The following is a 26,505-nucleotide window of genomic DNA, read 5'->3' as shown; positions in this document are numbered from 1 at the left end:
TACTATAGCAGATGTAAGAAGTGATGGTGTTGGCATGATTGCCTCAAAGAGAGAGAGATTTTTATGTTTATATACTATTGTAAGGATTATCAGAAATAAGGGAGCTGACTTTGTGGCAATGATTGAATTTGTTTGTTTGAGGATAAATGACATAAGTTGGCATGTGTGAAATCTGGTTAACTGAAGATGATATGCATGCAAGAATAGAAATAAATAGATATAGTAGCTTCTGGAAGGATAGAAAGGAGGAAAAGGATTAGGAAAGGATACTGTTAACGATCACACAGGGAGCCTAATTGGTAAGGGTGGAAGTGCAAGATAACAATATATGTGATGGCTTTTATGCCATTTGGTATGAGATTGAAAGAACAGAAAATTATATCTATTAGGATGTGTTATGGACCATGTAACATAGTAATCTTGAAATGTTTGTGAAATGACATATTTAGTCAAATTGGTTAGGCATATTCAAGGAGGATAATCATAATGCAAAATTTTAAATATAGGAATGTGAAGTGTATGGAAACAAGAGCAAATTTTTTGTAGAGTTTCTGAGGGATAACCTCTTATGCAGCAAGCGATGAAAGTAATGGCATTTTAGAATGTTGGATTTGTGATATTTTCACAGGATCAGGATGTGAATAGTGATTATGAAATAATTCCTTCAGAAATAACTATTCAGGAAAATATACATCAGGAGAGGATCTCTGTTGCATTTTGTTACATTTTACAAGTTGGAGATTATTAGTAGTTCCATAGTGACCTGACATCCATACTATGGTTTGAAGGAGTGTGAGGAAAGAGATTGACAGAGCATAGGAATTGTGTAGGACACATCTGACACAAGCAATGAAGAGAAATGAAGGAACAGTTAAATTAGTCGAGAGGTGTGTGGGAAATCAAGTTGTTATATAGGATATTTAAGGTGGTCATTGGTGATTTGATGCATGAAGACTATTAATTGTGGGCTAGAAAAGTGACAAGCATGGTAAAGAAAGAGAAAATGCAGTATAAGAAGAGATTGTCCAAGGCTATTCAGGCCAGTGAAAATTCATCGTAATTTCTGCTTAATGACAATAAATAGGTAGAAAGATTAAGTAACGGCAGTTGGTGGCTATATTAATAGTTACCATGAGGAAGAAAGTAGCATAATTATGAAATTAGCCTTTTGTTAGTATATATCACTGATGTGAATGATACGGAAAAGCTAAAAGGAATGACTATATAATGTGTGTAGTTTCAAAGTATGTGCTTTTGACTTAGTTAATGAGAATCTTGCAATACAAAGGGTTTTTAAGGAGTGAAAAGAAGTAAAAAAAAAAATTTTACTATACACAGATTAGTATAAGGCTGGATGTTTTCAGTTCTTAGACCAGGATGTATATCTGAAATTAAGGTATTGGAAAGAATAGTTATTAAAAGAATGTCAAATTTTGTTGATGACTTGTGAAGGCTTGATCTAGTTTTAGAGTCTACATATATGTTATGATAAAGTGATGATATTCTTGTACTCTGCAAAGGATTTGATAGTGCGAAAAGCTGAGAAATATGGAAATAATAGATTGGTCAGATGAATAGTAGATTGGTTCTCTGAACAGTAGGTTGTGTATGATATGGCAATGTTCCAGGAAAGAATGGTGATAAATGATATGCTTCAGGCTTCTATTCTTGTGTTCCTGTTATTTCATTTATATGCTAATGATGTCTTTTGCAGATTAACAAGGGGGTATTCAGTCTTTAAAAGCGTACAGCCAACATCAACTCACTAAAGGCTCTTTCTTTTTTTTTTTTCCTCCCCTGAACAAATGTATGTGGGCATGTGAGAGTGAGTGAGTGTGAGGATGGACAAGTGCAGGATTTTGCATTTTGTGGAGTGCAATGTTGAATGGTATTAGTGGGATGGACTTTTTTTTTTCTGTAGTTGTTTCAATTTAGGATATAAGGATAATAGTTGACATTGTTACCTGAAATTAAGAGGGAACATTAATGGTGCAAAAGTTACATTGTGTACTGCTGCTATGATACAAGAGTGGTTCCATAAGTTTCTGGCCTGGCTTCCTTTTAGAGGTTATAGAAAGAAAACAACTGTGTCACTTTTCAACATAATCTCCTTGTACTTCAACATGCTTTTCATATCTTTGAATTAACATTTCTATGCCCATGAAAAAATAGTCTGTACTTTTGTCTGCAAAATGGCCTAAAACTGCACCTTTCACTTCATTGTCATATGCAAATTTCTTCCTCAAAGGTCTTTCTTCAATTTCAAGAAGTGGTAGAAGTCACTGGGTGCTAGATCTTGGCTGTAGGGTGGGTGTTCAATCTCCTGGAAGCCACAGTCTTTCACTGCCGCCCTCACAACAATAGCCGTATGGACTGAAGTAGGCAAACACCATGACTCAGCATTTCTCATCTCTTCTCTTTTATGATATAATAGATTTTGTGCAGGAGTGAAGCATAATATTCTGCATTCATGGTGGTATTCCTTTCCATGAAGTCAATCAAGAGAATTCCTAAAGATTGTTGCCATATCTTCTTGGTGGACTGAGTAACCTTGGCTTTTATTGGTGGTGCTTTGCCTGTTTTGCACTGCTCCATGGATTCCCTTTTGGAAAGAGGATCATAATAAAGAACCATGATTTCATCTCCAGTGACAAAATATTCCAGCACTTCTCTCTGATTCCCTTGGCAAAGCTCTAAAAACTTGTGGGAACAGGTCACACGATGATGCTTCTGAATTGAAGAAAGAAGTTGGAGCACCCACCTTGCACTGACCTTTTTCATGTGAAACTTCTCTTGAATGATGCAAAAGACTGTTGTTATAGAAGGCCCCAATCTTGCTGACATTTCTTTGAGCTTCAGTCGTCTGTCATTGAGCAGTTAATCCTCAACAAGAGAGACATTTTCCTCACTCATCACTTCCACAGGCTGACTATCACGGAGATAATCTTTGATGCCCTTTCTTCCTAGGTGAAACTCTTTAGTCCATTCCTTCATGGTGGAATATGAAAGAGAAGCTTCCTTATAAACACCAACTAATCACTTTTTGATAGCTTGGAGAAAGCCCCGTTTGGTGGAAAACTTTATCTCAGCATGATACTCAATTTTTTACATTACAGCCACTTAGCATGGCTGTTAGTTAAATGACTGCTTCTAACTGAATGATGCAGGCAGAGTTGAAACTGGTACACTAACTTCCGCATAGATGGTACTATCTGTCACATATTGCATTTTAAAATTGGTGCAAATTTTGTATGTCAGGCCCAGAAACTATTGGAACCTATCTCGTATGGTACACTCTGACAAGTGTGCAAATCCAAGTGTAAGCAAAGTATACATGTGAAGTCACTTCATGATTGGACTACTTATATGTAGAAGCTAATGATTTCACATCAGTTGTCTCAGTATCCTTTTGGACATGTATAATGCTATGCATTATGGGAAGCACCACTACCAGACCAGTCCGACCTTTATTGAGGTCTCATCAGTGGGAACCAGAAGTAATACCAAGGTTGAAGTAAATTAAAGATACCAAGAAATTATCTTGGTTTAATCCATTATCCAAGTGTAAGCAAGCAAAGTTTGCGCCTGAAGTATCTTTAAGGACTGGGGCAACTCGTGGCAAAGGTGATATAAGTTATCATCACTTGCCTGAGTATCCCATAATGCAAAGCACATCTCCTTGCAGACATGTATGATGCTGTGCATTAAGGGAAAGGTCACTACTCAGACCGGTTTTGACCTTTATTGAGGTGTTGTTTAAGTAAAGACCTCTCTAAAAATTAGATGGCTCCCTACGATTGGCCGAAGGACTGTCCAACTCAGCAGTGGCTCCACTCAGTGACAGGCTCACCCCACCACCAAGCAGAGCCATAATCTCAACGGTGGCCCCATTCAGAGACAGGCAAAAACCTACCCTCAAGCAGATCCTCTCACATCTCAGGGAAAGCAACCACTTCTGTGCAAAATCACATCAGTTGGAGCCAGACCCAGAAGTGGTGATACTGAGGTGGAAGTAATGGAGAGTCACATTTCCATATACCAGTTGCCAAAAGAGGTCACACCTTATTATTAAGAATACTCTGGATTAGAGATAGTATCCCATAATGCAAAGCACACATCCTTGCGGACATGTATAATGCTATGCAGTAAGGGAAGGGTCACTACCCAGACCGGTTTCACCTTTATTGAGGTCTCATCAGTAGGAGCCAGATCCAGGAGTGGTGATACTGAGGTGGAAATAATGGAGAAGTCATATTTCCATGAAGAAAAATGAAGTGATGAGAACTTATACCACCTTTGTCACGAGTTGCCCCAATCCTGAAAGATACTTCAGGTGCAAACATTGTTTGCTTACACTTGGAGTGGAGTTACCATTGAGTTGGACGGTCCTTTGGTCGCTCGTAGGGAGTTTTTTGGGGGTTCACCCAATTTTTAGAGAGGTCTCTACTTAAACAGCACCTCAATAAAGGTCGAAACCAGTCTGAGTAGTGACCTTTCCCTTAATGCATAGCATTATACATGTCTGCAAGGAGATGTGCTTTACATTATGGGATACTGAGGCAAGTGATGAGAACTTATACCACCTTTGCCACAAGTTGCCCCAGTCCTGAAAGATACTTCAGGTGCAAACTTTGTTTGCTTACACTTGGATGATCGATTAAACCAAGTATATGTAATTTCTTGGTATCTTTAATATCTTTAATTTATAATACAACCAAGTGAAAAGCTTTCAGCAACCAAGGTTGAAGTAATGTAGAAGTCTTACTTTGTTGGAAGTTTTTTCACTAGGTTAGACTATAAATTATATATATATAGTTAGTTTAATCCTTTATCCAAGTGTAAGCAAACAAAGTTTGCACCTGAAGTATCTTCAGGACTATGGCAAAGGTGGACTAACTTCACATCACTTGCCTTAGTATCCCATAATGCAAAGCACATCTCTTTGCAGACATAAATTAGTCCACCTTTGCCACGAGTTGCCCCACTCCTGAAGATACTTCAGGTGCAAACTTTGTTTGCTTACACTTGGATAAAGGATTAACCACATTTCTGGACATTATGGATCAAATATGCATCATCATACACTTCGTATCCATCACATATTTCAACGTAATTGAAATATGTGATGGATACGAATTTTTATATGCACTTCGCATCCATGCTAACCTGGACATATATATACGTCTTGGCCGGTAGCGTGATTAAACTAAATATATAATTTATAGTCTAATGAAGTGAAAAAAACTTCCAACATCTTTCTCTAATCCAGAGTAATTTAATAATAAGGTGCGACACCTTATCACTACACAGACTGGTTTTGACCTTTGTGGAGGTTTTGTGGCAAAGGCGGACTAATTTATGTCTGCAAGGAGATGTGCTTTGCATTATGGGATTCTAATGCAACTGATGTAAAGTTAGTCCACCTTTGCCATGAGTTGGCCCAATCCTGAAGAAAATTCAGGTGCAAAAAACTTTGTTTGCTTACACTTGGATAAAGGATTAAACTAAATATATAATTTTATGTCTTACTTTGTTTGCCTCATGGATCAACTTGGATAAAGGATGAAATCAAGAATCTAATTTCTTGGATACTTTAATTTATAATATAACCAAGTGAAAAAAAACTTTCTTCATCTATCTCTAATCCAGATTATTTTAATAATAAGGTGTTACACCTTTCAGCTACTCATATATGGAAATGTGACTTCTGCGTTACTTCAACCTTGGTATCACTTCTGGGTCTGGCCTCCATCGACCAGACCTCAATAAAGGTCAAAACTGGTTTATATAGTGGCCGATAATGCATAGCATTATACATGTCTGAAAGGATATGTGTATTGCATTATGGAATATTACGGCAACTGATATGAAGTCATTAGCTTCTATATACAAGTAGCTCAGTCGTGTAGTGACTTCACATGCAAACTTTGTTTGCTTCCACTTGGATAAAGGATGAAACCAAAAATATAATTTCTTGGCATGTTTAATTTATAATTTGTTGCCCTAATGGATTTGAACCCAAGTCTTTCTGCCTGAAGGGCATTATCGAAATTAACTGAGCTGTAGATGCTCCTATTGAGTGAGACCTCCCCACAGTTAGTTCTCTTGACTTTGTGGAAGCTGTTATAATAATAATTAACACTGGCATATAGAGCTTAATTCAGTTAGAATCAGTAACCTTTTTTTACTCCATAACTCAGTTATTTCAACAGAACCCTTAGAAATCACTGGAGTTGAATTTTTCCAAATACAGCTACTCTTAAAGCATGAAATGGCACATTTCTCTTTGCAAATTGCAAAGCAGTTCAAATAAGGATTCATCTTTATAGAGATTATTCTTAATTCATATCTTCTAGAAAACAAAAGTTTAATTGCTTTCAAAAACTATCCTACTGTCTATATGTATAGAAATTTGCATATTCATTATTCTTACATTACAGTGCCAAGGCATCCATGGATTCATCATGGAAGGGCATGCTGCTTATAACTCACAATCTTATTCTACATCATTCCTTTTGCATGATCTAAGTATAAACTTATTGGCTATCAATTCCCTCCTCCTCAGTTCACCTCTATCATAGCATGGTAGGAGACTTGTAATCTTCACTTTCTCGCTCTTCAGCTTTGTGTCTTCTAACAACTCATTTACATCCTCCCTCATAGAATACTTCTTGCCTCTCAAATCATTGGTGCCAACCAAGACAATAATTTCCTTCAACTTAACTTTTTGCATCCAGATTATGTGGCTGATATCGTGAATTTTCACTCCCAGGAAATACTATTTTGTCATACTTTCATTAAGTACTCACCTGATTACTGAGTCTCCATACATACCATATATGTCGGCGTATAGGACAAGGCCTAAATTTTAGGCTATTTTTAGGTTTTGAGTTTATGTTGTTGCATAAGACGATCCCTTGATTTCATCTTTTTTGTATTAATGCAGCATTAGGTATTGTTGTTATATCCATTATTATTTTGCATAGCATATATTTAGTATTTACACGAATTACCCTAATTAAAAGTGATTAGCCCCAATTTTGATTATTAATTTTGCATTTTTTTTTAAATTTTAGGATTATTAAAATTGTTATTTAAAATCATGTAACCAGCAACAAAACGAAGATAATATGAAGCTCGATTTAAAATAAAGCTAATTGAAATGGCAATGCAAATTGATAACTGTGCTGCTGCAAGAAAGTTTGAAATAACTGAAAAGGTGGAAAGAGAATAAAGAAAGAAAGAAAGAAGATAATTTTAAAAAATTGCCAAAGAAAAAATGTGTGATGAGAACTGGGATCACCCGATGGCCGCAACTGGAAAATCACGTTGCAGAATGGGTATTCAAACAAAGGCAGAATGGTTATCTTGTTACAAGAAATATGATTAGCGCATATGCACTAAAATGGTCAAGATTGAATCCAGCTGAAAGTATAGAATTTCAGGCTACTTCAGGATGGTGTAATCGTTTTATGAACAGACAAAATCTGGTAATACAACAAAAAACAAAATTGCTTAAAAACTACCAGCAGATCATGACCACAAACTTACTAGTTTCCATAAATTTATTATTCAGTTGAGATAAGAACATAAATTTCTATTGTCAAATATTGGAAACATGGCTGAAACTTTTTATGAGCTTTAATATGATATGCAAATATGAAAATATGAACTTGTTTACAACACAACTGTAAACCTTGTTTACAGTTGTGTTGTCATGTTTGGGTGATGGAACCAAGTTAAAACCAATGATCATCTTCAAACATAAAACTAAACCTAAGATAAAATTTCTTTCAGGTGTTTTTGTACATTTTCATGAATGTGTGGAACATGCGAATTTCAATAATGTGTGGAACATGCGAATTTCAATAATGTGTGGAACATGCAACCTGGCGGTATAATGAAGAAACACAGTTTATTAGTATGGGATGTTTCATAGTCATTTAACTGAGAATGCTAAAAGTCTTCTAGAAAAAAATAACACAAAAATTGCTGTTATACCAGGTGGTTTAATTTCTATATTGCAGCCACTAGATGTCGGCTTGAACAAACCATTTAAAGATCGCATGCAAGAAGAGTGGAATGATTGGATGTTGACTGGTGAAAAATCATTTACAAATGGTGGATCTATGCGAGATGCATCACTTGATATGTTGTGCAATTTTGCAATCGATGCATGGAATAAAGTACAGTGATACCTTGGCTAACGAAGGTAATTCGTTTCAGAATCACATTCGTTAGTCGAAACGTGATTTCCCATAGGTTTCTATAGAAAATCGTTCGATTCGTTCTGGATGCTGCCTACTATTTAAAGATAAGTTTTATAAAATATTAAAAAGCACACTATAAAAGGGCAAAAACTCACCAAAGGCTGAGATGAACAGCTACCTAATTAGATGAAGGAAAATGGAAAGTTGCTTTTCAACTCTTCAAGATCTTCTGTTGTCAGATCTTTTGAGTGTTCTTCAACTAATTCTTCTACATCTTCATTTACCTCTAAATGTAATGCTTTGCCCAAGGAGATTATCTTATCTACAATGTCAGGATTTTCAGCAGCAAGTTCTCCAGCAGCATCTTCAGCATCTTGAACACTGGAAACAGCACTTCTTATCTTGCAGCAGTCTGGCCATAACTTTTTCCAGGCAGCATTAAGTGTCCTAACTGACACTTCGTCCCATGCCATGGCAGTGACTTGAATAGCATGAAGGATATGATAATGATCCTTCCAGAATTCCCTCAGAGTCATACTGGTAAATGAAGTTGCATCAGACATCTTTGGAACATGTGTTTTGTATACAATTTCTTAAAGTTTGATATGCCCTGTTGGTCCATGGGTTGCAAAATAGATGTGGTGTTTGCAGGAAGAAATTTTATCTTGATGAAGTTAAATTCTGCCTCTAAATCTTCTTCCAAGCCAGGTGGATGCCCTGGAGCATTGTATAGAAGAAGCACAACCTTTTCAGGCAAGTTTTCTTCTCTCAGGTACTTTTTCACCGTGGGCCGAAACACCTCCATGATCCCACTCTGTGAATATACTTCTTGTTACCCATGCCTTGGTGTTTGACTTCCAATAAACACTAAGCATGGGCTTGCAAACATTCTCCTTCTTGAAAATTCTTGGTGTCTCAGAGTGGTAGACCAACATTGGTTTAATTTTGAGATCACCATTTGCATTAGCACAAAATAAAAGAGTTATTCTATCTCTTTCATAGGTTTGTACCCTGGCATACACTTCTCTTCTTTTGTGATGAAAGTTATTTTGGACATTTGCTTCCAGAACAACCCAGTTTCACCACATTTTTCTTCAAATTTTCATAAATCATTCTGGCTTTGCTGCAGATTATCTCTTGAGTCATCGTGTCACCAGCCATTTGATGCTCATATATCCAGATCATCAGAAGCTTTTCCATTTCTTCATCACAGAACTTCACATCAGCTGCAATTGAAGCTGCCTTAATCTCCTCCTTCAAAATTGTAGCTATTGATGATGACTTTTACAGATGGAAAAGATAAGCTCCTGGAATGGTCCAACTGTTCAGTTTGCTGCTTTATGTTAGTGCGTGCATCCACTAAAACATTCGTTAGCTGAGTCCTAAAAACAGCGAAAAAATCTTCATTATTCAAAAAATTCATTAGCAGGATCCCTCATTAGCTGAGGTATCACTGTAAAAGTAGAGACTGTAATAAAATCATTTAAAAAGTGTGGTTTCTCTAATCTTATGGATGGTACAGAAGATAATCTGTTGTGGGACACTGGTGACGATGAAAATGAAATAAATTCACCGAATTCAAACTGGGATCCATATGACGATCATTTAACCAATGAATCTGAAGAACTATTTTCACAGATGAAGAAAATTAACATGAAAATTGAGGTTAATAATTATTATTTGTTTTTTAAGACTTGCATCTATTGTAATATTTTAAATAAATTTATGTAACAAAAAATTAATCAGATTTTTATAAACACTGCCTATTTTCTTATATAATGATGTATTGTAACTACCTAAATGTTCATCCAAGAAATTAAACTTTTTATTAAGTAGAATTTCTGGGAAATTCCCATGCTACTCCTCTTAAACACTATTAATATAATTAACAGCTATTTTAGCCTGTTTTTGTTTAGGAGTGTCCCTTATATTTAATACATTGGCTAACATAACTCAAAAGGGGTATATATATATTTTAGGGCATTATGGGTGAGTGTAGAAGGCAATTATGGCAGAATAAAAAATGTGGAAAAATTATGTACATACCTTGATTTTGGTTTAAAGATGCCTTCTAAATCCAAGCTCTTGTTGAAAGGGGGGGAAGAGAGGGAAAGAACATGGGGGTGTACTTGAGACACGGGAAATAAGTTTGGGAACCCGGGTTACTATTAATAATATATATATAAATATATATATATATATATATTATTTTGTTGTGGGGAGAGGGGGGGGAAGAAGGGGAAGGGTATCCTTATGTGGAAACTTTAGACATCGTACACACACTACTCTCCGAGGACTACACCCTACACACACGCACAAAATTAACACCAAATGACATCATTAGTTTGATTAAACTAATGATGTCATTTGCCAACTTCTTTAAATTCAACAACTCCTTATATGTTCAAATTTTCGGTCTCCCAATGGGCCAAAACATCAGTGGACAATTAGCAGAGTTATTCCTGGCACACATTGAATCACTTATACTCCCCCCCCCCCCCCCCCCAGCATCACCTTCTATGGCAGATATGTAGATGATATTCTATGCATTGGCAAATCCTCACACATCTCCGCCTTACAAACATCCCTCAATGATTTTAGCAACAGACTACAATTCACCATGGAAACAGAACAGAACAAATCCATCAATTTCTTAAATCTTACATTAATCAGAAGCCATAACAAAATTGCCACGAAGATATTTCACAAACCCACACATGTCGGAAACTACCTCCATTTCAATTCATACCACCCATATTCCGTTAAAAAAATCAGTCATCCTATCACAATTTATCAATGCTTACAAATTCTCCACCAACAGCAATTTTCTTAACACTGAACTCAAGTATCTAACACAGGTTTTCAAAAATCGCAACTACCCCACGCATCTAATAAATTACGCTAACTATACGGCAAAATCCCGTCTTAACAATAATACAACAAAAGCAGACTTCCCGATACGTATGGTCATCAAATTGCCATACATCCAAAACACATACAAGGCTTACAAATACATTTTCAAAAACACGGACTATAAGGTAGTATTCACCACAAACCATAAATTAGCAACTCTCCTAAAACCCACTAAATCTCTCACTCATAAAGAATTATTCGAACACCACAACGTAGTCTAAAATTTCCTTGTCAAAAAGACTGCGACGTCACCTACACGGGCTCTACAATTAGGTCGTTATGGACTAGACTACAAGAGCACTTCAGGGATTGCAATATTCCCATTCCAGAATATCTGAACATGAAAAAACATCGCAACATCAAAAAGAAAAACAAACCACAGAATACAGGGAAGACTGAAATTGCAGCTCACGCCCTTGAACTAAAACACATCCCCCAAATTGACAAACAAGAAAACGAAACGATGCTTAGAATATCAGAAACTATTGCCATAAAATGCGATGGTAATTCTATCAACGTCCACCGCCCCTACCTATTTTTGCTGTATGGAATGGCTCTTCTGATGAACTTCAACAATTTCTCACTAAGTTAAATGCATGTCATCCTAGGATCAAGTTTACCCTAGAAGTAGAATCAAATAAGCAGTTAGCCTTTTTAGATCTTCTAATTCTTCGCCAACCAGATGGTAACCTACATTTCTCAGTTTATAGAAAGAAGACTCATACAGGCCATTATATCCATGCAGAATCTCATCACCATCCCAGTCAAAAGGCAGGAACTATTAAAACACTGGTTCATCGGGTCCCTCCTTTTGTTCTACAGACGATCTTTTACAGAAAGAACTACAATACATAACTTCTTCCTTTCTATCTAATGGTTATAAGAATTGCTTCATTAAAAGAACTTTGAGTAGTTTTAATATGTCTTCCTCTTCAAACACAGAGGAAATAACGTGCATCACTATCCCTTATGTACAAGGCATCAGTGAACGTATAGCAAAAGTTTTAAAACCACTGAATATTTTTGTTGCCTTTCGACCGTTTAGAAAAATCTCCACCTTTCTCACTTCATCTAAGGACAAGCTTCCACATCTTAATCATCCAGGTGTCTACCAGATTCCGTGCTCTTGTGGATTATCTTATTTCGGACAAACGGGAAGATCTGCCTCTATTCGGCTAGAAGAACACCAATCTTATATTGAATACTTTAAACCTGAAAAGTCTGGACTTTCTGAACATGCCATCTTCACTAGACACAGAGTTCATTGGAGAAAGACAAGAGTTCTTCACAAAAGTCAGTTTCTCATGGAACGCCTTTATAAAGAAACATGTGAAACTCTACTTCATTCTCCTAACTTAAACAGATCCGACGGCTTACGTCTATCCCCTTTATGGGAGATAGTACTTTACAAATCAGCTAATCTTTCCTAACTTTTTATTGTATTAATTTTTTTTTTTTTTAGGAAAGTTATTGACCTTTTTAGTTATCTTATGCCAGCTACTTAGGTGGCGCTTTTTGGAATTGTCAGTTAGTGTTTAATTTTGAGCTTAATGTACTGAAGATGCCTGTGACACACAGGCGAAAATTATACTAATAAATAATCTTTTTACGTGAGTTTTTTCCGTTATTTATTGTGTACCAATATGTCTACTCACGGTTTACCTCTTTTAAAACTTAGTGATGAAAAGTAGGCGATGACAACTGCCTAAAACAAATGAATGCTATATGCATCATAGCGGACAAAGAACGATCGAAATCAGTCGATCGTTAATCGATCGTGAAAGTATGATGAGCGCTTATAACGTTTCAATAAGGTCTCTGGTTTTTTTTGTCTTGTTAATTGCATGTTAGTCGGCAGTGAAGAAAATACATCATGTCTACTACTTGAAATATGTCGATAGTATTGCAGATCAGGACAAGTTATGGGCTCGAAATAAAGTGTGTAAGTCATGTGTAGAAAATTTATGACAGTGGAGCAAGGGAAAACGCCAAAAATTAGCTTTTGGCATTCCATTGATTTGGCGTGAACCAGAAAATCACTTAGATGATTGCTATTTTTGTTTAGTTCAGACTTCTGGTTAAAAGAAGAAGAATAAGAAAAAAATTGTGTATCCAAATCTCGACTCAGCAATTCGGCCAGTTGCTCATTCCAATGAAATAGTCGTGCCAATTTATAAAGGACTTCCTTTACTTGAGAACGAGCATGATCGGGATATGCCAGATGTTCTTGAGGAGCAAGACCCAAATGTTGATTTAGACAATGAAAATTTAATTTCTAGTTCTGGACCGCAACGTTTTACTCAAGCGGAATTGAATGACTTAGTAAGAGATTTGGGCCTATCAAAGGAATCATCGGAATTGTTAGCTTCAAGATTAAATGAAAAAAACTTACTGGAGCAAGATACGACGATAACTTTTTATCGTTGCAGGGAAAGTAATCTTGTACAATATTTTAAACACGAGTGTTGGTTTGTTTACTGTAACAATGAGTCAGGTTTACTAACTGAAATGAGTGTTGTACAATATCATCCAAATGAATGGTATTTATTTATTGACTGTTCAAGCAGAAGTCTCAAGTGTGTCTTACTACGCAATGGGAATGTATATGGCTCAATTCCTATTGGCTATTCAGTTCACTTAAAGGAAACATATGAGGACATTAAAAAGGTTCTGAAGTTATTAAAATATACAGACCATAACTGGATCATCTGTGTGAACCTTAAAATGGTGAACTTTTTACTTGGCTTTCAAAGAGGATATACAAAGTTTCCGTGTTTTCTATGCTTCTGGGATAGTCGAGCTAGAAACCAACACTGGAGTCAGAAACATTGGCCTTTTAGAATATCCTTAAATGTTGGAGAACAGAATGTTATAAATCAATCTTTAATCGACAGAGAAAAAAATCATTTTTCCACCTCTACACATCAAACTAGGTCTTATGAAGCAGTATGTTAAAGCTTTAGATTTACAAGGTGACTGTTTCCAATACATATGTGAAAAATTTCCACGACTTAGTTATGAAAAAATTAAAGCCAGTGTATTTGATGGACCGCAAATTAGAACTTTAATGAGAGACCCAAATTTCATCAACTGTATGAACGAAATTGAGAAAGAAGCCTGGACTTCATTTACGATGGTTGCGAATAATTTTCTTGGAAACAAAAAAGCATGCAATTACAAAGATCTAGTGGAAACAATGCTTGAAAATTTCCAGCGCCTAGGTTGCAACATGAGCATAAAGCTTCATTTCCTATCAGTCATCTTGATAGATTTCCCGAGAATTTAGGTGCTGTAAGCGATGAACAAGGAGAAAGATTTCATTAAGACTTAAAAACTATGGAAGATCGGTACCAAGGAAGATGGGATTCTCACATGATGGCCGACTACTGTTGGAGTATTCAAAGGGATTGCCAAAACAGAACACGTAGCAGAAATTGCTACAAACAAAAATTATTCCCTGAAACTCATGTAAGTAAAATTGTTATTTTTTTATAAATATTCTTGTAATTTTTAATGAATATTGTTAAGTAGTTATGTATCTAATTATCAGCCTCTCTCGCATTCAAAGCGCCAGTACGTGCCGTTTCAGGTTCTTACGCATTTATTCGTTTACTAACAAGCGAGAGCGGTGAGCACTCCGATTCTGATCTGTGCACCGCTTTGAATAATAGGCTATATCTTCGGGAATTTTTCGAATTTCTTGATAAAAAGTTAGGAACAGATTTTTAAAAGTACATACTTTCAGAAAATAATATTAAAAAATCGATTTTTTTTGATCCTCTAAATAGTACTGCCTCCTTAAAAATATCCAAAACTTACAAATTAGCAAAAAGAAAATGCCATAGAGGAAAAACCTGACGTGATAGAGAAAAATGGGTTTGATATTTGAAATCAGCGCACCCAAATTAGTTAAAAACAAGTCTCATATAAAAGTCAGCAAAAATTGTGTTGGACAGTGTTATTTTTACAACAGTATGCACTCTAGATATTCACATAATCCAAGCCTCTCTTTCAACACATTCTTGCTATCATGCTAGTCACCATTTATGCTCTTTTGCTGAACTCTAAACTCTGCATTGTGATATGGATAACATTGCTATTTCCCCTCTCATTCTGTTTTGCTGTACAACCTGAAACATTGACCTCAGATCTCTTGCCACCTCCTGCACAGCTGCATTCTGTGATGATATCACCAAATCCAACACTTCAAAACATTGTATTGCTTCCTTTATACAGAACAACCTTGCTTAACGAGAATTCGATATTCACGATAATCAGTTAGTGCAATTTGGTGAAATGATACTATTTTTCGCTTCAAGCAAGTGATTAATATGCTAATATGATTATTTTACATTATGCGAAATTTTTTGTCACCAATGTCACCTGTTACACTGACAGCAGCATTTGTCAATGTAGCAGGCAGTGCTACGGGCGGTGGCTGGTGACACTTGGCAGTTGACTCAAAGCTGATCCTGATATGGAACAAAGCTTTGAAGTCTGCTGAAATCTTGATAAAGGGTTCGCTAGCTATCACAAATTGTATGATGAGATGAAAAAGTTGAGTACTATTCAAACATCTTTACTTAATTTTTTTGTAAAAAAATATGAGGGACGTCCAGAAAGTAAGTTCTGATGGGCTGTCAGAGAAACAAAAATATACTTACAAAAAAAAACTTATTGGAAATTAAAGTAGACCTCTTTCACTACTTTTCTACATAATTTCTGCCATTGTTCAGGCACTTATCATAATGGGGCACCAAGAGTTGTATACCTTTGTCATAGAAGGTTGCCGCCTGTGATGCAAACCACGTGTTGACTGCTTCTTTGATCTTGTCATCGTCTTGAAATTGCCAGCCACCAAGGAAAGATTTCAGATGTTTGAACAGGTGAAAGTTGCTTGGCACGAGATCAGGACTATATGGTGAATGATGGAATTGTTGCCAGCTGAAGATGGCGAGAAGTTGTGTTACACCGGCCTTGTGTTGGTGGGTGTTATCATGAATCAAAACAACACCCAGTGAAAGTATGCCACGTCGTTTATTCTGGATCGCATGATGCAGTTTCTTAAGTGTTTGGCAGTACATACTTGCGTTGATTGTGGAGCCTTGACCTGAGAAGTCTGCTACGCCTTGCGATTTGATTTTCTTAGACATAATAAACACACGCACACCAAGAAGCATACGTACTGCAAGAATGTCTGAAAATGGCTCCAATGCCTTGCTAACGAATCAACAAACTCAGCATGCATATTGCACACCATTGCAATCACAGTAAAAATATTTAAAAATGGAACTTTCTGGATGTCCCTCGTAGCTCAATCAAATGTTTAAACATTAAATAAAAATTGATGATTAACTTTGATTTTATCCTCTAATATAGCTTATTTTTTTTCCCTTCAAATTTATTCTAACTGATGGATTATTTATAATTATTCCTGTTGTTTATTGTATTTGCTTAGCACGATTTTTAATGATTAACTTTGATTTTATCCTCTAATATAGCTTATTTTTTTTCCCTTCAAATTTATTCTAACTGATGGATTATTTATAATTATTCCTGTTGTTTATTGTATTTGCTTAGCACGATTTCACTTAGTACACATTAATTGATGGATTATTTAATCGCTTTTAACCTAGGTTTTCCTGTATGCTGAATAATATGGTGTCCCTCTTCAAATTCACTCTTAGTTCCCATAATTTGCTTCCATTTGTATTATAAACAGTGCTTAATGACTTTGACTAAACATCCTCTTAAATATGCTATTTCTTTCTCTTTTTTTTATTTCATTCTCAGAAAATAGTTTAAAAGCTATTGCTACTGCTATTTTTAGTAGTAGAAATAGCAGTACATGCTATTTTTAAAATAGCATGTACTACTATTTTCCACCTCTTCTCTTTACTTATTTCTGTTCTGAAATACAAAACCTTTGTGTATTTTGTTTTTCAATACACAAAGAAAGTTTTAAATTTTAATTATTAGGCTGCTTAGATTTCTTGGGGATGTGGATGTTGTAGAGAAGATTCAAAGGTAGTTGACCAAGATGGTTTCATCTGTGGATTGCTTCATATGTATTGTCCCTCTTCTCTTTTCTCCTTGGTATCCTTTCAATAGATTCTCTGTTCCTCCATTTTGATTCTAACTTATCACCTCACCATGTTTCATTTACGCTAGTTTTTCTCCTGAACACTGATTTGTGTTTTTGAGATTTGTATTGTGTTTCATAGCAAGTGATATACAGCTGGTAGAAATTCTTAATTTTTTAATTTACTTTTTTCTGTGTTGTAAAGAAAATAAATTCCTAATAGCTTATTGTAAAAAAAACTTCAAATAAATATATTGCCAGCAAAAAATTAGTTTTTCATCAATAATCTTAATTTTCAATTTCAAATCATAGACTCTACTATCAACTGTGTTAGACTATTACACTTTTTTAATATAATGTTCGTCAAGTAGCTTTATTTTATCGTCCTACATGTTTCGCCAATTTTTCTATCGGCATCTTCAGGGAATACAAACTAGTAAGCTATATGAGGGTAACAGACTAGGTTATAACTGACGGTTCTAATTCATACAAAAAATTACTATTGAACGAGGCAATGCACGTGTCTCGGGAACGTGACTTATTCGTTATGGCTCATGATGTAATTGTCATGAAAGTTCATTACTTTGATGTTTAATGATATGATTAGCATCCAAATTTCTGGTAAGGAATTTGGAAGCTTTAATCATATCATTAAATCATATCATATCATTAAATATCATTAAATAATAACCTTGATTCTTGCTTAGGTTTTCAGTTTTACGGGCGACTGTAGCTGCTTCCTTGAAGGTTCTTGAATGGTAGTTATCTTCTATATAGGGCATAAGGCTCTTATCCCACTCAATGTGATGGTTAGTAGTGGCAAGAAAAGCCTGAAATGTCCTGTCTGTTGTTTCTGACATATCCTATGTGTTCTTTCTTTCTTTCTCGTTTCAATGCTTCTAGCGTCTGACCTACATAACTAATACCACATGAGCAAGGTATATTATATACTCCAAGAGTACTTGTAGAATGGATGAGGATCTTTCGGTGATCTTAAAAATTTCCGAATAGTGTTGATTGGCTTGAATGCTACTCTGATATTATGTGGTTTTAGAAGGTTAGCTAATTTTCTGGAAATGCTGCTGACAAATGGAATAGTAATGGTACTGACGTATTGGACGTCATCATGTTGTCTATGTGGTATATCAGTCAATTCTCAGAGAAAGAGTTTGCCAATATATGAGATTCGTGCTTAGCAAAATAGACTCACAGTGCTATAACTTATTCACAGATATCTCTAATAACCTTGACGCAGAGACATGGCAACTATTAGACAATATGATTAGCAACAGTTTTACCAAAACATTTAACCACAGCAAAAAGACACAAATTGATAAATTCAGTATGCTGTCTGATAATCATATCAACTATAAACCGTCTCTACCAGATAACCAAGAGATAATTAACCTATCTAAACATGTTTTAACTAAACCTGAGATCTCTATCCTCAAAAAAGGATTCACTTTTGCCTTAAAACCCACTGCCATTCCTAAAATAGAGTTCATCTGCAACTTAGAAAAAGCCTTCTCATTACTACCACTTCCAATAGCTAATGACTTACGATTAAAAAGCAGCATAATCCTTTCAGCTCCAACAAGATCTCCTAACTCCAACTCTAACCAAATGGAAAGAAGAACGCTTCTCAAATTAAGAAATAATAAAGACATCATCATACTCAAAGCTGACAAAGGTAATAATACAGTTATATTAAATACTAAAGATTATGAAGAAAAAATTAAAAATCTGTTATCTGACAGGTCTGTCTATGAAGTTCTCAGTAGAGATCCGACCATAAAAAACCATAATGACACCAATGAACTATTACGTGGAATGACTAACTGGCCTATAGAAGTAATAAGAAAGTTAAAATCGATGCACCCACTAACTCCTAGACTGTATGGCATTCCTAAAATTCATTAAGAAGGTATACCATTACGTCCAGTAGTTGACGGAATCTATTCTCCCACTTACCAACTGTCCAAGTACCTTGCTAAGATTTTACAACAACACATTCACATCTCGGATACTTATATTAAAAACTCACAACATTTTATAGATAAAATAAAAAAAACATCCATATCTATGAAGAAGATTTACTAGCAAGCCTAGACATTACATCTCAGTTCACAAACATTCCAGTGGTTGAAGTCATCATCATCTTAGACAACTTGTTCCCAAGAAACATCACTACTTTGTTCAATCACTGTTTAATTTCTAGCTATTTTATTTGGCAAAAAACTGTCTACAAACAACTCACTGGATTAGCCATGGGTAGTCCCCTCTCCCCTCCTTGTGCTGACTTATTAATGGAAGATCTATGAAAAAAAAAAAAAAAATCTTATCCCAGATCATTCCAAAACCGAAAATTTGGTACAGATATGTGGATGATATCTTTCTCATTTGGGATCATACGAAAGAAGAACTAATGGATTACCTTAACCAAATCAATAGTTTCCACAATACCATCCAATTCACATTAGAAATTGAAAAAGATGGAAAACTGCCATTTCTTGGCATCCTAATAAAGAAACAAACCAATAATAGTATCAACCTATCTGTTTATAGAAAACCTACAAATACGGGACGTTACCTCCATTTCAACTCGTCTCATCATATAGCTCAGAAACTTAGCATTATCTATATGCTCAAGAAAAGAGCTATACAGTACACAACAGATAAGAATGACCTACAAATGGAATTAACTACAATATTCAGAGAACTATCTTTAAATGGTTATCCAAAAAAACTCTACAACAAGATTCTCTTGACTGATATAGACAACGTGATGACGTCCAATACATCAGTGCTATTACTATTCCATTTGTCAGCAGCATTTCCAAAAAATTAGCTAACCTTCTAAAACCACATAATAAGTAGCATTCAAGCCAATCAACACTATTCAGAAATTTTTAAGATCACCGAAAGATCCTCATCCATTCTACAAGTACTCTTGGAGTATATAATATACCTTGCTCATGTGGTATTAGTTATGTAGGTCAGACCTCTAGAAGCTTTGAAACGAGAAAGAAAGAACACATAGGATATGTCAGAAACAACAGACAGGATATTTCTGGCTTTTCTTGCCACTTTGCCTCTACTAACCATCACATTGAGTGGGATAAGCACCTTATTCCCTATATAGAAGATAACTACCATTCAAGAACCTTCAAGGAAGCAGCTACAGTCGCCCGTAAAACTGAAAACCTAAGCAAGAATCAAGGTCTAACCTTACCAGAAATTTGGAAGCTTTAATCATATCATTAAACATCAAAGAAACTTTCATGACAATTACATCATGAGCCATAACGAATAAATCACATTCCCGAGACACGTGCATTGCCTCGTTCAATACTAATTTTTTGTATGAATTAGAACCGTCAGTTATAACCTAGTCTGTTACCCTCATATAGCTTACTAGTTTGTATTCCCTGAAGATGCTGATAGAAAAATTGGCGAAACATGTAGGACTATAAAATAAAGCTACTTGACGAACATTATATAAAAAAAAAGTGTAATTGTCTTATACATAATAGTCAAGAAAAAATTCCACACATATCTACTGTGTTATTAAACACTTTTGAGCTTTCAGTATATCTGGTTAGTAGTAACCTGCAGTGAAATCTAATACTTGACATGGTATTCATTAGACTACTATCACCTTGATACTTTCTGAAAACATTTTCGAGCTTAGAATAATATTAAACAATATGTTTTAGTAGTATTTGAAAACTAAAGGCAATACTTTTTTTTATTTATCTGCTTATTTCTGTTCTGAAATAAATACACAAAACCTTTGTTTATTTTGTTTTTCAATACACAAAGAAAGTTTTAAATTTTAATTATTAGGCTGCCAAGATTTCTTGGTGATGTGGAAGTAGTAGAGAAGATTCAAAGGTAGTTGACCAAGATGGTTTCAGGTCTGTGGATTACTTCATATGAGGAGAGATTAAGATTTATATTTTACAAAAATTGCTTGATAGACAAAAGAGAAGAGATATGATAGAAACATATAAGCTGCTGAAAGGTCTCTGCGATACTGATGTAGGGAACATTTTTGAATATATGGCAGAAGTGTGTGTGTGTGTGTGTGTGTGTGTGTGTGTGTGTGTGTTTGGGGGAGGGAAGAAATGATTTATCAGTTGAGTAAAAGCATTGTTTATAGGGATATATAAAGTTTAGATTTTTTTTGCTATGAGGATGGTGAATGAGTGGAATAGATTGCCTGAAGTTGTTGGTGATTTGTAGTGAATCAATTTAAGGACAGGCATGATAGGTATTCTGTGAATAATGGTAGTTTGGATCTCCCAGAGTGTCTTGCTGAACTCTGTGTGTGTGGAGGGGGGGGCAGGAACTGCATGGTTATGCCCAGTTAATAATAATAATTATTATATATGGATTTTCATTGACAGGTGAATGTTCAGAAGATGATGTTTGAAGATGGAAAAATGATTAATGCTGCTAATTATGGTAAAAATGAAGAAAAGAAAGAAGCAATTCAGCTTGATATACAGGAATTGCAGTTATCAGAAGTGCTACAGGTAATTGAGAATACAATATTTCTTAATTTACTGCTTTTTAAATTCAAAATTAAGTTCTCAATTTATTGCTAGCTGCCGTGTGCAGTATATTCTTTCTGTTTCTTGTCTTAGAAATTTTGTTCTTTTTTTTGATATTTCCATATTTCTTTGTATGTGCATAGGTTTTGCATGTTCCCCATTTTCAAATCAAAATTATTTCAGCCTCATTACTGAGTTCAGTACTAAATAAATTAAAAAAAAATCCCTAAAATAAACTTCGTAAAATGCAACAAATCATTAAGTTACATTATTATTTTTCAGTTAATGTTATTTCACTTAATGTCATTAAAAAGAATTTAGTATTCTTTTTAATGACAAATTTTAATTACTAATGTCAAACATTTAATTTGTAATCTTATGGGTTGGTCAGGGGATCAACTCCTTTTGCATGAAGCTTAGGCCTTTTTCTTACTGTTAATCTTTGTGCTCAAAAGGAATTATTGTTATATGACACTGCCAATAAGTCCAAGGAATCATCACGGGAGGATACTTCACTCCACACAACCCACTGTCTCCACTGCTTAATCCTCCATCTACTTTATGACACAGAAGCAGCACACTATTCACAATCTACTCACTCAATACCATCTACTGCCAGTAAATAGTATTATTTGTCTGTGTGAATTCTGTGACCTGTTTGCATGTATGTGGGATGAAAAACCCTGAGTTTCTGGGTGGAAAAAAAAATGCTGCATGCCTCTGTATGAGATCAGCTCACCGAAAATCATCATGATATTTTTTCTTTGTTTAATATTTTGAAGAAAGTATATTGCATTAGTTTTAAAATATATCATCATCATCGAATTCCTGCCATGTACCCTCAAGGGGTGTACAGGATATGATAGTACTACATGAAAAATTTACATCATTACTAACTTCCTATCTACAATTTTCCTCCAAATCAGTCTGTTACTTGTCAAGACTCCAACATTACCAGATCTTATATTTCTATCATCTAAGACACTTTGTACTGTATCAATCCATCTGTATCTTGGTCTTCCTCTGGGTCGTTTTCCTGCCAACTTGGCAGAGAACACTTGTTTTGCTAATCTTTCTTCGCCCATTCTGTTTAAGTGACCATACCACCTGAGATTAGCTCTGCTAACGCATTCCTGGATGCTGACAATGTCAAGTTCTTTCTTAATATTCTCATTTTTAATATGATATTGCCATTGATGCCATCTGTTCATGCCTCTAATCTTTCTCAGGACTCTCATAATCTGTGGTCTCTAGTCTTTGGTCAAGTGTTTTACTTCTGACCCAGCTCTCAGATCCATAAGTTAAAACTGATTTGAACCCGACTAATTTCTCTCTTATTCCAAATGAATTTATTCAATTGACTTCCTACCATACCAGCTTTGTTGATTCTGTTGTCTATTTCCATATTTAATTTACCATATTCACTAAAAATCGTGCCTAAGTAGCTGAAATGTTTTACTTGTTCCACAGGTTCTCCATTCACAACACAGTGACATTTTCAGTGATTCTGCCTATTTTCATTGTCTTTGTCTTTTTATTGCTGACCTTCATACCATATCTATTACGACAGTTATTCAATTTAGTCAGAGAATCTTGCAGACTTGTAGCAGATTTATTTAGAAGTGTAACATCGTCCGCATAAAGGAAAGAGCTGACATTAACATCTCCAATTTTGATATCATGTTCAATACCACTTTCCTTCATAGTGTGATCCATATAGATAATGAATAACAGAGGGGATAATGTACATCCTTGTCTCACATCAGATTTAACATTAAACCATCTTCCTGTACTTCCTTCAATTCTAACTGCTGACTTACAACTCAAATAAAGACTAAGTATTGCTTGATATAATGCCCCATTGACACCATATAACTGTAGCATATTGAATAGCTTTTCTCTTGGCACCTTGTCATATGCCTTTTCCAAATCAACACTTATACAGATCTTTGTTATATTCCCATGATTTCTCCACTATTTGTCGTAAAGTAAAGATCTGATCCTGACAGCTTCTATTTGACCTGAATCCAGCTTGTTCTTAACCAAGCTTTTCTTCTACAATTCTTCTCAACCGTTTCTCCAGTATACTTGCATATATCTTACCAGGAACACTCGATAGGGAAATACCTCTGTAATTCTCACATTCAGTTTTATTTCCCTTTTTATATATGGGTACTATGAGAGCTCTACTCCAATCATTGGGAATTCATCCCTTTGTCCAGGCATTCTGAAATATGCAGTGCAGCCACTGTAAGACTTTTATACCACCATACTTCAGCATTTCTGGTCGAATATCATCTACTCCTGCTGCCTTTTCACATTTCAAATATATTCAAACATTATTATAAAAAAACATTTGAACAGATTGCAAGTTTTTTGAAAGTCCGCACGGTTAGCCTAGTGGCTGTGCGCTTTGCAACCATATGCCTGGGGAAGGAGTGTCCTAGGTTTGATTCCCATCAGTGACGTGAGGAGCTCAAGGATCTTCCTCAGCCATAGCTAAGTTAGCTGGTCTTGGGCGTGGACAGTAGGGATTTTTTCTCCAGTTTATCCTGGAGTTTTTCATCCCACAAAGCAGGAAAACCGGCCTTAAGAACTCAACACTACGGACATGGGATACACCAGGGCATAGGGCTTGACCACCTTATCCTGTGAACAATTTCAGGTTCGATGATTAATAAACCCTCTACACCGCAAGGTAAAAGAAAGATGAGATTGCAAGTTTTTGGAAGTTTTTTCCCACTTGGTTAGACTAAAAAAAAAACTTCCAACATCTTTCTCTAAATCCAGAGTAATTTAATAATAAGGTGAGATGCCTTTTGGCAACTCATATAGGGAAACATGACTTGTCTACAAGGAGATGTGCTTTGCATTATGGAAGATACTGAGACAAGGAGTGATGAGAGCTTAGTCCACCTTTACCACGAGTTGCCTCAGTCCTGAAGATACTTCAGGTGCAAACTTTGTTTGCTTACACTTGAATAAAGGATTAAACAAAATTTTTTATAGATTGCAAGTATTTGCATTGAAATCCACATGCATGCATGCGCACGTGTGCACACACACAGCAGTGATGTGCTATACATTTGAAAATCATGACTCCCCTTTTTATATGTATAAGAAAAGGCAGGGGGTTATATGATTTTTTTAAAGATTTTGAGCCTTCTCTTGTGATTTGAGAGTGAATTGTGGCATTAGGGAAGAACAAAATGAAGAAGGAAGAGGAAGCGTGTCCTACACCCTCTCAGTTCATCCTCTTATGAGAAACTGTAGCATGTTACTTTTTTCCATAGACCATGCCTGAAGAGAAATGCATATCAGTGATCCATATTTTCTGGTTATAAACAACTGTGAATATATCCATGATTTGTAATAGCATTATATAAAACATATTTGCAAAAAATATAATTTCTACACTAAAGGACAAACAACAAAATTTGACAACACAGCAAAATATATTATTATTACATAACACCTCCAGGGAGTCCAAAGACTCATTGAGGGAGGGCACCTACTCTACAACTCTCCATCTTCACCACTCCACTAGCCGCAACTACCTTCATCATCTACACCAATGCCATGTACCACCGACCACCACTGCGAATTTCACAGAAAATCTCAAACATCCATGCCCACTATGGGATTCGAACCCGCAGCCTTTTGGGTGGAAAGTGGATACGCTAACCACTCGGCCAACCCGGCTGGTTAGACATGTATAAATAATATAAAATAATATAAATATACTTGGGCAGCAAGAAGATGGAAATCAACATTAGATTATCCTAAATGAAAAGACATCAAAGTTCTCTTTAGATGTTAGAGTTCACTACTTATTTCATATCCTCTGTGAACTCTAACATCTAAAGAGAACTTTGATGTCTTTTCATTTAGGATAATCTAATATTGATTCTCGTTAAAATAAAATTAATGGCTACAAATAACACTTAAATGACTACAAATAACAAGAACAGAAAGAAAATTGGAAACATTTGTTTATAAAACTAGATAATTAAATGACACAAATATACAATGGCTATTTGAACAAAGAATTAACCAATATATGGATAAAATAAAACGAAATGAACACAGAGAAATAGAATGGCTTAATATAAAAGTGATACTAAATACAACAGCAAATGAAAGCTTAGGAAACACCAAAAAATTCAATAATAAAAAAACCCAACAAGTGAAGATAGTATTATTAAGACAGACCTCCAGGGAGTCAGAAACTCATCAAAGGAGGCCACATACTAAACACACCAGTTATCATACTTATTCTTGAATTGATTCACACTGCTTGCACTCACAACATCCAATGGCAATCCATTTCAATTACACATCACCTTCTGAGAGAAAAATATAGCCCTCATCCCCTTCATTCTCATCTTCCAAGGATGCCCTCTTCTCCTTTCTCCACCCTCCATAAATTGAAAAATTCCATCAATTGAAATCTTATATGACCCTTTCAGGAGTTTGTAAGTCCCAATCATATCATCCCTCTTTCTCCTGTTTGCTAGTGTCTGCAGGCTACATATTCTCAATCTGTCTTCATAATTAGTATTCCACAATCCTGATATCATTTTTAACACTCTCCTTTATGCTCGCCAATATATCAAAATCACAACGGAAACCAGGAGACCAGACCTGTTCACAATAGTCCAAGTGAGGTCTTATCAAGGCCTTGTAAAAAGACAAAATGACATTCCTATGTTTACATGTAAACATTTGTTTCAGCATTGCTATT

The 26,505-nt window shown here is 35.4% G+C and overlaps 1 protein-coding gene across 2 annotated transcripts in view; it reads left to right on the top strand.

Annotated features, from left to right (window-relative positions):
• Positions 1-26,505, top strand: part of LOC150106251 (mitochondrial 10-formyltetrahydrofolate dehydrogenase) — a 654,974-nt gene that overhangs the window by 220,587 nt on the left and 407,882 nt on the right. For both annotated transcript variants that reach the window (XM_090392273.1, XM_090392274.1), the window contains exon 8: positions 21,615-21,743. In XM_090392273.1, coding sequence (XP_090248399.1) covers positions 21,615-21,743 — 129 coding nt within the window. The remainder of the gene's footprint in view (positions 1-21,614; positions 21,744-26,505) is intronic.

This window comes from Typopeltis vanoorti, chromosome 5 (assembly GCF_054136105.1).
Source record: "Typopeltis vanoorti isolate ZY-2024b chromosome 5, IOZ_Tvanoo_1.0, whole genome shotgun sequence".
NCBI lineage: Eukaryota > Metazoa > Arthropoda > Arachnida > Uropygi > Thelyphonidae > Typopeltis > Typopeltis vanoorti.
Note: the sequence above shows the minus strand (reverse complement) of the source record. Positions and strands in the feature narration are given on the sequence as shown.